General features: G+C 40.9%; 1 protein-coding gene across 1 annotated transcript in view; it reads right to left on the bottom strand.

Moving 5' to 3' along the window:
- dnai1.2 (dynein, axonemal, intermediate chain 1, paralog 2) overlaps positions 1 to 17189 on the bottom strand; it is a 206416-nt gene that overhangs the window by 123074 nt on the left and 66153 nt on the right. Inside the window, exons 9-12 of the mRNA XM_063042782.1 lie at positions 16712 to 16771; positions 15048 to 15173; positions 11396 to 11480; positions 1324 to 1441 (exon numbers count right to left, since the gene is read on the bottom strand). Of these exons, the coding sequence (XP_062898852.1) occupies positions 1324 to 1441; positions 11396 to 11480; positions 15048 to 15173; positions 16712 to 16771 (389 nt within the window). The remainder of the gene's footprint in view (positions 1 to 1323; positions 1442 to 11395; positions 11481 to 15047; positions 15174 to 16711; positions 16772 to 17189) is intronic.

Below are 17189 nucleotides of genomic sequence, written 5' to 3'. Positions count from 1 at the left end.
AGCAGGAGAATGGGGTTGTGAGGGATAATAATACCATGATGGAATAACAAAGCAGACCTGATGGGCTGAATGCCCTAATACTACTCCTATGTCTCGTAGTCTACATCTTCCTCTGCTCTCCAACATACTGCACATCCCAGAATGTACCAGGTGCTGCATAACCAGTTAAACACCCTTGTAAAGTATAATCACTACTGTTATCTGAGAAACCTAATAGCCAATTTGCACATAGGAAGCTCCCAAGAGCAACAATAACATATACTTTATAAATGTTACATGTTATACATGCTATAAATGTTGATTAGCTCTACATTGGTCAAAATAGCCAATATTTTTCAAAATGATGCCTCATGATCTTTCATATTTTCTCAAGTAGGGTTTAGTCAACATTGTATTCACACAATGGAGTTCTAGCCCAGAATTTTGTGAACAGATTGGATTTGAACACTCAAAATTACAAATTAATGTATTAACATACTGAATGATACAGTTATCATGCTGGATAACTGTGCTTTATAACTTGCTACAACTCTAGCCAAGCTGATCCAACATAAATACAATCCTGGCATTTAGCCATTAAAATGGGAAATTGCTCAGGTTATCCTGTTCTCAAACAGTAGGACAAATCGAATGTAGCCAGCTTACTCTCAAATATCAGCAAAGTCATCAATTGTGTTTTCTGTGTTTACTGCTCAATTGGTTTGTCAGAAGATACGGAAATGAAAGTTACCCATCTATGACTCTTGTTGCATGCAATTCTATTTCTTGATTTATGATGTAACTTGCCTTATTAGTATTATTTCGGGGTGTTTATACAATTCCCAGCTATACTTTGTGAACTTGATTGTTTCTTCTTCTTGATGCATCACAGTGCCTGAATCTCAGATATCAACTTATCATTTCTGAGCCAACATTCCTCAAGCTACAGATATTCATTGCAGGTGGGATCACCATGGCTCCCAAATACTTCCATACCAGTTCCCACATACAATGATTGATGCACATCATCTGCTTTACTTTGCCTTTTCAAAATAATTCCTTCATTTAATTTATCAGTTGTATTGAATTTTGTTACTGACCTGACTGAAACAACACGCAATGTGCTTGTTCCAATGGTTAAACTGGATTTTAAAGATCCAGTGGCTACCTAAAGAACAGTGAGTTCTGAGTAACAGGAAGAAATGATCAGTCATTTACCTCGTTAAGCCTGTAAGGCTGAGTTTACTAAAAGAAGATATCATGAGCAGAAGTTACAGAATGTTGCCTTACTGCTTTTTTATCTTTTTCTATTGTCACTTATTGAACTATAATTGTGATACGCACCAGCACATCCCAGTAACTGCCAGTCTCTTTGCCTTTTCAAAAAAATATTTCCACAGAGGCAGAACAGTGCCCTCTTGATCCCGGAATTCATCAGATGGATCTTCAAAATACTTGAAGTCTACATAGAAAAGAGAGCGAACAATATTTTAACATTTTCATAACAATGCATAGATGATATATGACTTGTCTTTGAAATATATGTATTTGTAGGACTTGTAGAATTTATGTTTAGCCAACTGACAAAGAACATTTCAGAATTAATGAAGCTACAGGGAGGTAGTCATCCCTAGGCTACAGGGGTCAGAAAACTGGGTCACTGTCAAGAGAGGGAAGGGAAATGCCCGGATAGTGGAGAGCACCCCTGTGGCTGTCCCCCTCAGCAACAAATATCTTGTTCTGGATGCTGTTGAGGCGGATGACCTGACGGGGGACGCCCACAGTGACCGGGTCTCTGGCACTGAGCCTGGAGCTGTTGTGCAGGAGAGAAGGAGGGAGAAGAGAAATGTGGTAGACATGGGGGTTCCATAGTCAGGGGAACAGACAGGAGATTCTGTAAGCCTGACAGAGATACCCGCATGGTGTGTTGCCTCCCAGGTGCCAGGGTACGGGATGTCTCGGATCGGGTCCTGAATATTCTAAAGGGGGAGGGTGAGCAGCCAGTTGTCTTGGTACATGTTGGTACCAATGACATAGATAGGACAAAGGAGGAGGTCCTGAAGAGAGATTTCCAGGAGTTAGGAAGGAAGCTGAGAAGCAGGACCTTCAGGGTAGTAATCTCGGGATTGCTACCTGTGCCACATGCTAGCGAGGGCAAGAGTAGTCGGAACAGGCAGATGAATGCGTGGCTGAGAGACTGGTGTAGAGGGCAGGGCTTCAGATTCTTGGATAATTGGGATCTCTTCTGGGGGAAGTATGACCTGTTCAAAAAGGACAGGTTACACCTGAACCCGAAGGGGACCAATATCCTGGCGGGAAAGTTTAATAGAGCTGTTAGGGAGGGTTTAAACTAATTTGGCAGGGGGATGGGAATCGGAATGATAGAGCGGAGGAAGGGGAAAACAGAAATAAATCTAAGATAGTGAGCAGTAAAGATGTCAGGAAAGACAGGCAGGTGATGGGGCAAATTTGTAGCCATTGGGATGAGTTGCAGTGCAATAAAGTTGCAGTGAAATCAAAGCAAAAAGTATCAAATACTGGTCTTAAGGTGTTCTACTTAAATGCACGCAGCATAAGGAATAAGGTGGATGATCTTGTTGTACAGCTACAGATTGGCAGGTATGATATTGTGGCCATCACTGAGACCTGGCTAAAGGATGCATGTCTCTGGGAGCTGAACATCCAAGGATACACGGTGTATCGGAAGGATAGGAAGGTAGGCAGAGGGGGAGGCGTGGCTTTATTGGTAAGAAATGATATTAAATTATTAGAAAGAGGTGATATAGGATCGGAAGGTGCAGAATCTCTATGGGTTGAGCTAAGAAATAGCAGGGGTAAAAGGACCCTGATGGCAGTTATTTATAGGCCTCCAAACAGCTGCAGGGATGTGGACTACAAATTACAACAGGAAATAGAAAAGGCTTGTCAGAAGGGCAGTATTATGATAATTGTGGGGGATTTTAACATGCGAGTAGATTGGGAAAATCAGGTCAGCACTGGATCTCAAGAGAGAGAATTTGTAGAATGTCTGCGAGATGGCTTTTTAGAACAGCTTGTTGTTGAGCCCACTAGGGGATAGGCTGTACTGGATTGGGTATCGTGTAATGAACTGGAGGTGATTGGAGAGATTGAGGTGAAGGAACCCTTAGGACACAGTGATCATAACATGATTGAGTTCACTGTGAAATTAGAAAAAGAGAAGCCGAAATCTGATGTGTCGGTATTTCAGTGGAGTAAAGGAAATTACAGTGGCATGAGAGAGGAACTGGCCAAAGTTGACTGGAAAGAGACACTGGCAGGAAAGACAGCAGAGCAGCAGTGGCTGGAGTTTATGCGAGAAATGAGGAATGTGCAAGACAGGTATATTCCAAAAAAGAAGAAATTTTCGAGTGGAAAAAGGATGCAACCGTGGTTGACAAGAGAAGTCAAAGCCAAAGTTAAAGCAAAAGAGAGGGCATACAAGGAAGCAAAAATTAGTGGGAAGAGAGAGGATTGGGAAGTTTTTAAAACCTTACAAAAGGAAACCAAGAAGGTCATTAAGAGAGAAAAGATTAACTATGAAAGGAAGCTAGCAAATAACATCAAAGAGGATACTAAAAGCTTTTTCAAGTATATAAAGAGTAAAAGACAGGTGAGAGTAGATATAGGACCGATAGAAAATGATGCTGGAGAAATTGTAATGGGAGATGAGGAGATGGCTATGGAACTGAACAAGTATTTTGCATCAGTCTTCACTGAGGAAGACAGCAGTATACCAGACACTCAAGGGTGGCAGGGAAGAGAAGTGTGAGCAGTCACAATTACGACAGAGAAAGTACTCAGGAAGCTGAATAGACTAAAGATAGATAAATCTCCTGGACCAGATGGAATGCACCCTCGAGTTCTGAAGGAAGCAGCTGTGGAGATTGCGGAGGCATTAGCGATAATCTTTCAAAAGTCGATAGATTCTGGCATGGTTCCGGAGGACTGGAAGATTGCAAATGTCACTCCACCTTTTAAGAAGGGGGCAAGGAAGCAAAAAGGAAATTATAGACCGGTTAGCTTGACATCCGTGGTTGGGAAGTTGTTGGAGTTGATTGTCAAGGATGAGGTTACAGAGTACCTGGAGGCATATGACAAGATAGGCAGAACTCAGCATGGATTCCTTAAAGGAAAATCCTGCCTGACAAACCTATTACAATTTTTTGAGGAAATTACCAGTAGGCTAGACAAGGGAGATGCAGTGGATGTTGTATATTTGGATTTTCAGAAGGCCTTTGACAAGATGCCACACATGAGGCTACTTAACAAGATAAGAGCCCATGGAATTACGGGAAAGTTACATACGTGGATAGAGCGTTGGCTGATTGGCAGGAAACAGAGAGTGGGAATAAAGGGATCCTATTCTGGCTGGCTGCCGGTTACCAGTGGTGTTCCGCAGGGATCAGTGTTGGGGCTGCTTCTTTTTACATTATACATCAACGATTTGGATTATGGAATAGATGGCTCTGTGGCTAAGTTTGCTGACGATACGAAGATAGGTGGAGGGGCCGGTAGTGCTGAGGAAACGGAGAGTCTGCAGAGAGACTTGGATAGATTGGAAGGATGGGCAGAGAAGTGGCAAATGAAGTACAATGTTGGAAAGTGTATGGTTATGCACTTTGGCAGAAAAAATAAACAGGCAGACTATTATTTAAATGGGGAAAAAATTCAAAGTTCTGAGATGCAACGGGACTTGGGAGTCCTCGTACAGGATACCCTTAAAGTTAACCTCCAGGTTGAGTCAGTAGTGAAGAAGGCGAATGCAATGTTGGCATTCATTTCCAGGGGAATAGAGTATAGGAGCAGGGATGTGATGCTGAGGCTCTATAAGGCGCTGGTGAGACCTCACTTGGAGTACTGTGGGCAGTTTTGGTCTCCTTATTTAAGAAAGGATGTGCTGACGTTGGAGAGGGTACAGAGAAGATTCACTAGAATGACTCCGGGAATGAGAGGGTTAACATATGAGGAACGTTTGTCCGCTCTTGGACTGTATTCCTTGGAGTTTAGAAGAATGAGGGGAGACCTCATAGAAACATTTCGAATGTTAAAAGGCATGGACAGAGAGGATGTGGCAAAGTTGTTTCCCATGATGGGGGAGTCTAGTACGAGAGGGCATGACTTCAGGATTGAAGGGCGCCCTTTCAGAACAGAAATGCGAAGAAATTTTTTTAGTCAGAGGGTGGTGAATCTATGGAATTTGTTGCCATGGGCAGCAGTGGAGGCCAAGTCATTGGGTGTATTTAAGGCAGAGATTGATAGGTATCTGAGTAGCCAGGGCATTAAAGGTTATGGTGAGAAGTCAGGGGAGTGGGACTAAATAGGAGAAAATGGATCAGCTCATGATAAAATGGCAGAGCAGACTCGATGGGCTGAATGGCCTACTTCTGCTCCTTTGCCTTACGGTCCTATGGTCTAATTATGCTCTGAAACTATGCCTATTTTTATTTGATTATTACACATCTTGATAAGTTTCTTGTAGCTTATAGCAGAAATGACAGAGGACATAGTAGAGTTATTAGAGAGATTCCAACCAAAAACTTGTGGTCAGGAGCAAAACAATGTTGTTTGGTGCTGACCTATGTTTGGCCCATATCCTTCTGAACATTTCCTAACTACCTATGTGTCCCTATCACTTCCATTGGTTCATATATTGGGCACCATTTTGAAGTGCATGGAGCCAAATAATTGATCAATTGACTATGGAAATATGGAATGTACGGTTTTAATTATGATGATATATTCAAGAATCTAACCTTTGTTTTTAAAGAATACATAATGTTAAGGGGAGATCTGCTCAAGATGTTAAAATATTATGGGAGGTTTTAATAAAAGCAAAACCAGTAAACTATTCGCATTGGCTGTTAAATTGGTAATAGAGGGCATAACTTTAAGATCATCACAGAAGCAATGAGGCAGGAAAAAGACTGTAGAGAGTGTGGTATGACCTCACTTGATTATCTGTCATTCATTGGGGTATTGTCATACAGCAGTTCCATTGCAACCTTCACCAGCAAAATGTATTTACATTGCATTTTTCACATATTAAGATAGCTCATAAAGATTTTCAGGAGCATTATCAAACAAAAATTGAACTTGAGCCAAAACCTTTAAAGAATGTTTTACAGGTGTAAGGGCAGATACAGAGATAGGGCTGTAAAATGGGACAGAGAAAGGTATAGGGGCTGAGAGTTTTGGCGTGGGATTCTAAAGCCTCAGAACATGAATATTTCAAAACGTTGTAGGCCTATAGAAGATGAAATAAGTTAGTTGGGTGAGGTCATTGAGGGGTTTAAAATGAGAATAAGGAATTTAATATTGCATATTGGAAGACAATGGTGACCAGTGAACACAAAAGTGATGGATGAACATGACATAGTTGGAATTACGACAATAAGACTAGAGTTCAAGATGCAAGATGAAACATGGCTACGGATTGTGGATGGCTTATGAAACTTCTAAATATATTTCTTCTGAACGACGCTACTGCAATCACCAGCCTGTAATTTCCCTTTAAGTAATGTACTTTTAAACTATCTTTATGAACTAGCGATATCACAGTCTCCTGAAGGATTCAATGGACTTAACTCTCAAGAATGCAGATATAGCACCTTTAAGCAGATTAAGGTACATTGCCATGCTGAAAATGAGGGTGGAGGGGAGGATTCCAAACCGGCCTGAAATGCTGAAGTATGAAACTTCATCTATCCAATCTGCAGTTGCTGAAGAACAAGACTGAGGACTTAAGGGAAAGATTAGTGTATCGGAGAGAAGTGAGGAATTGTTGTGTTCTGTGTTTCACAGAGACATGGCTCACTCAGGACACGCCGGATTGAACAATCAGACACGAGAGCTTCTTGATACACAGGATGGACTGGACTACAGATGAGGTGAAGGCAAAAGGCAGAGGTCTATGTTTCATGATAAACATTTGTGGTATTCCAACACAGCAGTCTTGTCGCACTCTTATTTTCCCAACCTGGAATATCCAATGATTAAGTGGCAACCATTCTACTTACCAAGAGAGTTCATCTTTGTGATCCTGACTGCAGTTTATACACTGACAAAAGACTGGCATTATACAGGTACTCAAGGTACTGACTGCTTTCTCTGGCAGACAGAGCAGGATCTCCCAGTGGCCACACATTTTACTTCCACGTCCCATTCCCATTCTGATATGTCTATCCACGGCCTCCTCTACTGTAAAGATGAAGCCACACTCAGGTTGGAGGAACAACACCTTATATTCCATCTGAGTAGCCTCCAACCTGATGGCATGAAAATTGACTTCTCAAACTTCTGCTAATGCCCCACCTCCCCCTTGTACCCCAGCCGTTATTTATTTATTTATATACACACATTCTTTTTCTCTCTCTCCTTTTTCTCCCTCTGTCCCTCTCACTATACCCCTTGCCCATCCTCTGGGCTTTCCCTCCCTCCCCCTTTTCTTTCTCCCTCGGCCTCCTGTCTCATGATCCTGTCATATCCCTTTTGCCAATCAACTGTCCAGCTCTTGGCTCAATCCCTCCCCCTCTTGTCTTCTCTTATCGTTTCGGATCTCCCCCTCCACCTCCCACTTTCAAATCTCTTACTAGCTCTTCTTTCAGTTAGTCCTGATGAAGGGTCTGGGCCCGAAACGTCAACTGTACCTCTTCCTAGAGATGCTGCCTCACCTGCTGTGTTCACCAGCAACTTTTATGTGTGTTGCTTGAAATTCCAGCATCTGCAGATCTCCTCGTGTTTGCGTTTTTAAACTTCTATAGGTATGTGGTAGAATTTGTATATATTGACTGATTGCATCACAACCTGGTAGGAAAACACCAATGCTCTTGAATAGAAAAGCCTACAAAAAGTGGTGCATATAGCCTAGTCCAGGGTTGGCCAACCTTTTACATTCCATGCATCAATTTTTTCACTCCCAAGTTCAGATGCGCCATACAACTCTTGTAACCCTATTCATTCTTGTAAAAATATGTTAATATAGAACTCAGGCGTGAAAAAATTGCATCTGAACTCGTGCGTGAAAAAATTGACACACGGAATGTAAAAAGTTGGCCACCCCTGACCTAGTCCATCACAGGTAAAGTCCTCCCCTACCACTGACCTCATCTACATGGACCGCTGTCATAGGAAAGCAGCATCTATCATTAAGGACACCATGTTCTCTTGCTACTACTATCATGAAGAAGAGTCATGAGCTTCAGGACTCATAACACCAGATTCAGGAAGTGTTATTACCCCTCAACCATCAGGCTCTTGAACCAGAGAAGATAACTTTACTCATCTTCTCTTTCCCATCACTGAACTGTTCCCACAACCTATGGACTCACTTCCAAGGATTCTTCACCTCATGTTCTCAATAATTATTGCTTGCTTGCTGAGTTGTTTATTTATTTATTTGTTTGTTTGTTTGTTTGTATGTTTATTTATTTATCTATCAATCAATCATAACTTCTTTTTTAATTTATTTTTCTACTTGCAGTTTGCTGTCTTTTGTACATTGGCTATTTTTCTGTCCTGTTCGGTGCAGTCTTTCATTGACTATTGTGTTTCTTGTCTTTACTGTGAATGCTCACAAGAATATGAATATAGTATTATATCAACACACATAAAAGTTGCTGGTGAACGCAGCAGGCCAGGCAGCATCTCTAGGAAGAGGTGCAGTTGACGTTTCAGGCCGAGACCCTTCATCAGGACTAACTGAAGGAAGAGTGAGTAAGGGATTTGAAAGTTGGAGGGGGAGGGGGAGATCCAAAATGATAGGAGAAGACAGGAGGGGGAGGGATGGAGCCAAGAGCTGGACAGGTGATAGGCAAAAGGGATACGAGAGGATCATGGGACAGGAGGTCCGGGAAGAAAGACGGTGGGGGGGGACCCAGAGGATGGGCAAGGGGTATATTCAGAGGGACAGAGGGAGAAAAAGGAGAGTAAGAGAAAGAATGTGTGTATAAAAATAAGTAACAGATGGGGTACGAGGGGGAGGTGGGGCATTAGCGGAAGTTAGAGAAGTTGATGTTCATGCCATCAGCTTGGAGGCTACCCAGACGGAATATAAGGTGTTGTTCCTCCAACCTGAGTGTGGCTTCATCTTTACAGTAGAGGAGGCCGTGGATAGACATGTCAGAATGGAAATGGGATGTGGAATTAAAATTTGTGGCCACTGGGAGATCCTGCTTTCTCTGCGGACAGAGCGTAGGTGTTCAGCAAAGCAGTCTCCCAGTCTGCGTCGGGTCTCGCCAATATATAAAAGGCCACATCGGGAGCACCGGACGCAGTATATCACCCCAGCCGACTCACAGGTGAAGTGTTGCCTCACCTGGAAGGACTGTTTTGGGCCCTGAATGGTGGTGAGGGAGGAAGTGTTAAGGGCATGTGTAGCACTTGTTCCGCTTACACGGATAAGTGCCAGGAGGGAGATCAGTGGGGAGGGATGGGGGGGACGAATGGTCAAGGGAGTTGCGTAGGGAGCGATCCCTGCGGAATGCAGAGAGAGGGGGGGAGGGAAAGATGTGCTTAGTGGTGGGATCCCGTTGGAGGTGGCGGAAGTTACGGAGAATAATATGTTGGGGACTTTTCATTCCAGGACGAGGGAGATGTCCTCCTTTTTTAAAGAAAGGGGCTTCCCTTCCCCCACCATCAGCTCTGCTCTCAAATGCATCGCCCCCATTTCATGCACATCTGCTCTCACTCCATCCTCCCGCCACCCCACTAGGAATAGGGTTCCCCTGGTCCTCACCTACCACCCCACCAGCCTCCGGGTCCAACATATTATTCTCCATAACTTCCGCCACCTCCAACGGGATCCCACCACTAAGCACATCTTTCCCTCCCCCCCCCTCTATGCATTCCGCAGGGATCGCTCCCTACGCAACTCCCTTGACCATTCGTCCCCCCCATCCCTCCCCACTGATCTCCCTCCTGGCACTTATCCATGTAAGCGGAACAAGTGCAACACATGCCTTTACACTTCCTCCCTTACCACCATTCAGGGCCCCAAACAGTCCTTCCAGGTGAGGCAACACTTCACCTGTGAGTCGGCTGGGGTGATATACTGCGTCCGGTGCTCCCGATGTGGCCTTTTATATATTGGCGAGACCCGACGCAGACTGGGAGACCGCTTTGCTGAACACCTACGCTCTGTCCGCCAGAGAAAGCAGGATCTCCCAGTGGCCACACATTTTAATTCCACATCCCATTCCTATTCTGATATGTCTATCCACGGCCTCCTCTACTGTAAAGATGAAGCCACACTCAGGTTGGAGGAACAACACCTTATATTCCGTCTGGGTAGCCTCCAACCTGATGGCATGAACATTGACTTCTCTAACTTCCGCTAAGGCCCCACCTCCCCCTCGTACCCCATCTGTTACTTATTTTTATACACACATTCTTTCTCTTACTCTCCTTTTTCTCCCTCTGTCCCTCTGAATATACCCCTTGCCCATCCTCTGGGTTCCCCCCCCCACCCCGTCTTTCTTCCCGGACCTCCTGTCCCATGATCCTCTCATATCCCTTTTGCCTATCACCTGTCCAGCTCTTGGCTCCATCCCTCCCCCTCCTGTCTTCTCCTATCATTTTGGATCTCCCCCTCCCCCTCCAACTTTCAAATCCCTTACTCACTCTTCCTCCAGTTAGTCCTGACGAAGGGTCTCGGCCTGAAACGTCGACTGCACCTCTTCCTAGAGATGCTGCCTGGCCTGCTGTGTTCACCAGCAACTTTTATGTGTGTTGCTTGAATTTCCAGCATCTGCAGAATTCCTGTTGTTTATAGTATCATATATATACTTTGATAATAAATTTATTTTTAACTTTGAACTTCTATGTTGTTTCAGGTTTTTCAAGGAGAGGGCACGATGGTCAGCCTAGAGTACATTGTATGTGCAGGCATGTTGCCAATTTCAACCAGAAGTGTAAGTACCATTTGAGATTAGAAATGACAGCAGTTCTCAGATTTGGAAATATTTAATTTTCTTGATGGCATGATTATGTGGTATGAAAGTCATCGTCAGGTCAAGAATGGTGGTGGGTCTGATTTAGCCTTGATTATTTCCATGGAGCAAAACAGACAATGGTGAGGGAAGAGAATTTGCTCTGGGGACTGTAAACAATTGATTTGCTCTTTGCAATGTGTGTCTGAAAAAGTTCTGCTCATCATACTGCATGTCAAGCGAACAACTTAGGGACAATATAGAGTTTGAGATTGTGGTTTGTACAGCAACTCCAAATGTTTGTATCTCTGGATGAAAAATAGGAACTCATAAAAATTTTACTTTCCAAGTAATACTATTTTTGTTATCTTATAAATAATTTACAAAGAAGGACTTCAACATTAAAGTAGGTATATACAATATTGTTAATTATGTTTTATTTTATTAAAGGCCTGTTAGTTTTGGATTACCTTGTGCAATATCATCAAAAGTGTTTTGGTTCACCATTCGTTCCACTATTTTAGCCACTTTACCAACTCTTGAAATATCATCACCCTGGAACACATATATATAGAGAAGCAAATTAAAAAGTAAATGGTCATCAAAATAAATATTGTTACTAAATATTTAGAGACATATTGCTGCACTTAACACAACATCAAAATAAGAACTTTGAATCCTTTTCTCAGAAAAACAACGATATAAATTACATTAAGTAAGCAAGTTTTGGGCATTGATGGTGCTGGACAAGCACATTTACAGGATTATTAACATCAAATTAATACCAAACACATTATTCAAGTCACTTTTTATAAAGAGTCAAAACCAATGAACACAGTAAAGAGCACAAGGGAAATGAGACCTTGACTATTGACTATTTTAGTGTAAGAACCAGGACTCTGGTTCATCAGAATGGAGCATGGGAATTGGAACTCTGATGAGTTGGAACAGGGTATGGCAAACACTACTTGCTGGGTCAGATGCTGGATATGATGTTCAATGTACTTCATATTATACATTCAGGATATAAATAATAGATTTGATGCTTTAATTAATTTTCTATTTCCTTTATACGCAACCATAAATATAAGGGAAGCTCTTCGCGTTTTTAATATTTTATAAGATGTTCAAGGTCGGTTTTGTAAATGTTGAATGACGAACATATGATACAGTTAACCAATTCTGCTTTATTCTTTACAATTCTTTATTCTTCCTCTTGCGATCCACGTATGACACCCTTTCTTCGCCATTACATCTGTACACATGGGGGATGAGAAAGGACCTGAACTGTAAGCTTTGTGGTCAAAAGGGGACACTGGCTCTTATACTGTCCGGATGTAAAACAGCTTTAACTCAAGGACGGTATAGGTGGCACCACGATAAGGTGCTTCTGGCTCTTGCTGACACAAGAGAGAGATGCAAGAAGAGGACGGCTGGTACAGATCTGAGGAAGGTCATCACCTTCATCAAAGAGGGAGCCAGGCCTTTCGTAACCAAACAACCATAGCCCAATCTGCTGCTAACAGCCAGGTTCTGGGAGATGAGGGTCGATGTGGGAAGGAGATTGCAGTTCCCGGATGTGGTGCACACAACCCTACACCCTGACATTGTACTGTGGTCAACTGAAGACAGGAAAATAATTCTGGTTGAGCTGACTGTGCCATGGGAAGAGAGATGGGAAGAGGCCCACGAGAGAAAGGCCTTGAAGTACCAGCCCTTAGTACAGGAATGCAAAGATAAGGGATGGCAGGCATGGTTGTTCCCTACGGAGAGCGGCTGCAGGAGTTTCCCAGCCAAATCAGCATGGCGCTTGTTGTCAGCTCTGGGCCTGGATGAAAGGGTCAAAAAACAAGCAGCTCATAGGACGCGGGAAGAGGCAGAACGAGCCTCTTGTTGAATTTGGAGTAGGCAAGAGGAGGGAAGCTGGAAGCCAGGAGCAGATGGGCAGTGATTTGGCCACCACTGCCGGCCCACCAACTGGAGAGTGTCGTGGTTAAGGGTTGAAACACTTGGTGAAGGTTGCGAACCACCTGATGACATCTGCTCCTGGCTGAAGGCTACGATTACCTTATAAGGTATCTGGAGAATGCACCCTAACAGGTGTATGTAACAAGTAACAAGCAACCTGGAACAGTCAAACTCACTTCATGCATCAACATAAATATAAATAAAATAAAAATATAAACATCTTTCTGAGTTTAGTGAAGTTGATTTGCCTTCTGAGGCAATTCTCTGTGGTTGAGGATGATTTTAACACAACATATTCTAAAATGTCCAGTCCTTTATATCTCTCAAAGGTTAAGGACAATGGGAAGAAAAAGATTTTAAGAATGAGAATGATATAGCTTTATAATTAAATGAGGGCCAAATTTCCATATACCCCATTATAATACTATGAAGGGATCCATATTTGATTTTGCCATTCTCTTATTTTTACATTTATGTAGTTATTCCTCGTTTACTCCCATATTCTATCTTCCTCTTTTTCAATATTTCAATTTTCAATGTTGTTTCTTAAAACTCTCCCAATCTTAAGAATCACTACTTCTTTTAGCATCATTATAAGCCACTTTTTAAATCCAATATTATATTCAACCTGTTTACTTAACCATGAATAGATCACTTTCCCATGAAGATTTTACCTTTACTATACATTTATTGAGAATTATGATTTTTAAGTGCATAACTCCACACTTCCCAACAGTGGATTCCATCTGCCACTTCTTTGCCCATTCTTCTAACATGTCCTTCTGCAGACTCTCTACCTCTGAGATGCTACATGTTCCTCTATCTACCTTGTTATCATCTGCAATTTGGCCAGAATGCCATCAGTTTCTTCATCCAGATTAGTAACACATAGAGTTAAAAGTTGTGGACCCAATGCTGACCCCTCCACTTAGCCCTACTGTGTCTTCCACCATATCCTACTTCTTGGTTAGATGCATATTATGTTACATCTTAGTTGCAGTTATCCCGCCTTGTACGATTCATTAATTTCGTTATGGAAGTTTCGTGCAATTAGATATATTGACTTTAATATTAACTTCGTACTATAATTCCCTGGTTTGATTTTGTTCATTGATAACTATCCAGATATTACTAAAGTGCACTAATTCCTTGCATCAAAGAAAAACTGGAATTTGGAATGATGGTGACTAATGGTAGCTCGGGTTGAGAAGTTTGATGTTGTGGTGTTCACCGAGCTTGGCAATTAGCCTGCAGATGTTTCATCAGGCTACAACCTCAGTGCACAGTTGTTGATTTTTCTCTGTGGGAGTGCTTGTGTTTATATAGACCATCATTCACTTGTTTTGGTCCTGATTGGTTGCCCCTTCAGTTGACCTTTGAATTATATTAGCTCATGTTTCTTTGGTTCTTAGGGGTTCATAGATAACGCCTATTTTGATGTTTGTTTACAGAGTTATCAGAAGAGAACAATGCTTCCAAAAATCTTCATGCCTCCGCCAGAACCACCGCAGTGTTCCACTTAAAATGGTGTTCCTCTCAGTCTTCATGTTCCAAGACATATGTAAATAAATACCATCTATAAACCCCTAGGAGCCAAAGAAACACAAGCCAATAGATTTCAAAGGTCAACAGAAAGAGTAGCTACCTAGACTGAATTGCGGCCTATATAAACACAAGCACTCCCAGAGAGAAACACCCAACAACTGTGCATTGAGGATGTCACTTCATCTGGTTATGAAACTCCTGCAAGCTCGTCAAACACCGCAACATCAAACACTGGAATACAGTGGCCAGCACTGCACATTTTCTACCTTATTTCCTTTAGTAGTCTTGATTGCATCTCATCTAGTTTGTACGACTTTAATGTTGTTTGAGATACTGGGTTACCTGCAACCAATCTATGTCCTCAAGGGCTAAAAGCTTGAGTTCAGGGTTAGAATGAAATATGAACTGGGTAAATTGGAAGATTAAAGAGTTTCAGACATGGAATTTCAGAAGAATCATGTAGTGTGATACAGAGCTGCTAACTCTCTATTGCATATTTTAACTAGTACACAGGTACGTAGGCACATGTGAACAGTTGATTAATTAGAGTGAAATTCAGTAGACAGTTTATGCAAATCTTTATTATCATTAGGTATAACAAACACTCACCATGCTTTCAGTAGCTGATACTTTTTTCTTTGATATTTCGCCTTTCTTTGTAGTCTGTACCTTTGGCTTCTCTTTCTTGACCACTTGTTTTGCTAATTCTTCCTCATAAGCATCAAAGATTTCCCACTGAGAGCAAAACGGACAATTTTTGAGAATAGTGATACTGAAAAATAACAGTTGAAAATTCTCAAGGGTGGTTTTGGTTTTCAAAGAAAATAGAGGAGTTACTTTATTTAAGTATGAGCTAACAAACAGAAAATAGAGCAGAACAGGACAACACTGAAATAACATGTTGAACTGACAGATTGCAATTACTTGTCATAAATGTCAAATCAATTAATACGAAATGATAAAGGTGAGAGAAGATTGCTTTAGCAGATAAAAAGTGGCTACAGAAATCGGCAAGTTGGTAATCATAAGAAACTTCAACATCTCCAGATTGGTGACACCAATCAGGAACAGCATAACAAAGTGAGTAGACATTGATAACTGCCTTAAACACCATTTGAGGGAATGTATTCAAAAACTGCGTTGGAATTTTTAATTTAACAATCTATATATGACTTAATTAATAATTTAGACATTAGATGATATGCTTAAATATCAAATTGTTGAGGAAGTTAGAGGTAAGAACAACAATACATTGATATATGAATTTTAAAGAAATACCTTGTCATAGAACTATCATAATTTAAATTGGGAAAGTACATAAATCAGATGAAGAATGAAATATGTTGAATGTGTCGGTCAGGATTTACTGTTCAAGAACAAATAATAGCAATTGCTATTCTCTTCGTGTAGGTTTCCATAAAGAATTAGGAGACTTTGTGCTCTGAATCTCCCCTTTCTAGTAATCATATACCTTCCGTAAGAGAGCTATGACATGCAACAATAGTAATATCACCAAGATCAATGAGTAATTAATCAGGTTGAAGAATATTGATATTTGTAAATTAGTTTGAAGCTTAAGTTTTTAAATAATATTTTAAACATTATATGAAAAACAAATTGAAGACGAGGATACAAATATGAATAAGATAGAAGATGAAAAATCATTAACAAACTTTGAAGGAAACACTAAAACAGTAGTATTTTAAAAATCAGGAATTATGAAATAATTATTCAGGACAGCAGCATATATGGTTAAGAATGCCATTAAAAACTCAATTGCATCCATTCTCCAAAATGTAACATTTCATATGCAAAGCTCTCGATAGGGCACTAATTTCAATGCTGATTACAACAGGAAAAGGACAAACATTATAATGGTTTTAAAAAGCAATTATAGAAAAGGCTGAGAAAAATCATTTAAAAGAAGTAGCAAAATTATAAATGGAAATGATTAGAATGAAAACTTAAGTAATCTTGCCAAATTAGAATAATTTGCATGAAGGCAAAGATGAGTATCACAAGAAATGTTATGTAAATTTAATCCTTCACTCAATATAATGGACTAAAAAAACAAGAAGACAGCCAAAATTTTCAATCTATATTTGCTTTGGTGACACCAAAAGGGCACAAAATCAGACAAATGAACATCATTCAGGTATACATGTCCTTAGACAGTAATATTATTTGATTTACGTATCAAATCAATGAGTTTTTGCACTTTCACTGGTTAAAGAGCAACCATTGAAAAAAAAAACATGCATGCAAAGTTTCACCTGGTTGGCTGTTGATGAAAAACTTGCTCTGGGAGGTGGTTCTGTCTGGCATCCATTTTCCTGCCGAAGGGAAAATGGAGACTTTCAATATCATATCATTACATCAAACATTGGCATATTTTTTTACAAAATATTCTGTATTAAATTATCATTCAATGTATGCTGCCAGTATAGCACTCCAAGCTGTTTTGCTGATGTAGATATTTTAGCACATCAGGGAGGACCTACAACACTGATTAATGCATTTAGTCTTTATCTTATTATGTAAATTGGATAATACTTGCATTCTGAATAATTAATGTGAAAAAATCCATCAGATAAAAATTAATATCATGCCGTCTAAGGGAAATGCAAAATTCATTCACTGTACATGTAGACATGATCATGTTGTATTTTGTTGGGTAACAGATCGTTATCTGATGCAACGTGAGCCCATTGGCAAAATTCTCACTGTTACCATCAGGTAGGAGGTACAGAA

This window comes from Mobula hypostoma, chromosome 3 (assembly GCF_963921235.1).
Source record: "Mobula hypostoma chromosome 3, sMobHyp1.1, whole genome shotgun sequence".
Taxonomy (NCBI): Eukaryota; Metazoa; Chordata; class Chondrichthyes; order Myliobatiformes; family Myliobatidae; genus Mobula; species Mobula hypostoma.
The sequence above is the reverse complement of the archived record's forward strand: the minus strand, read 5'-3'. Positions and strand labels throughout refer to the sequence as shown.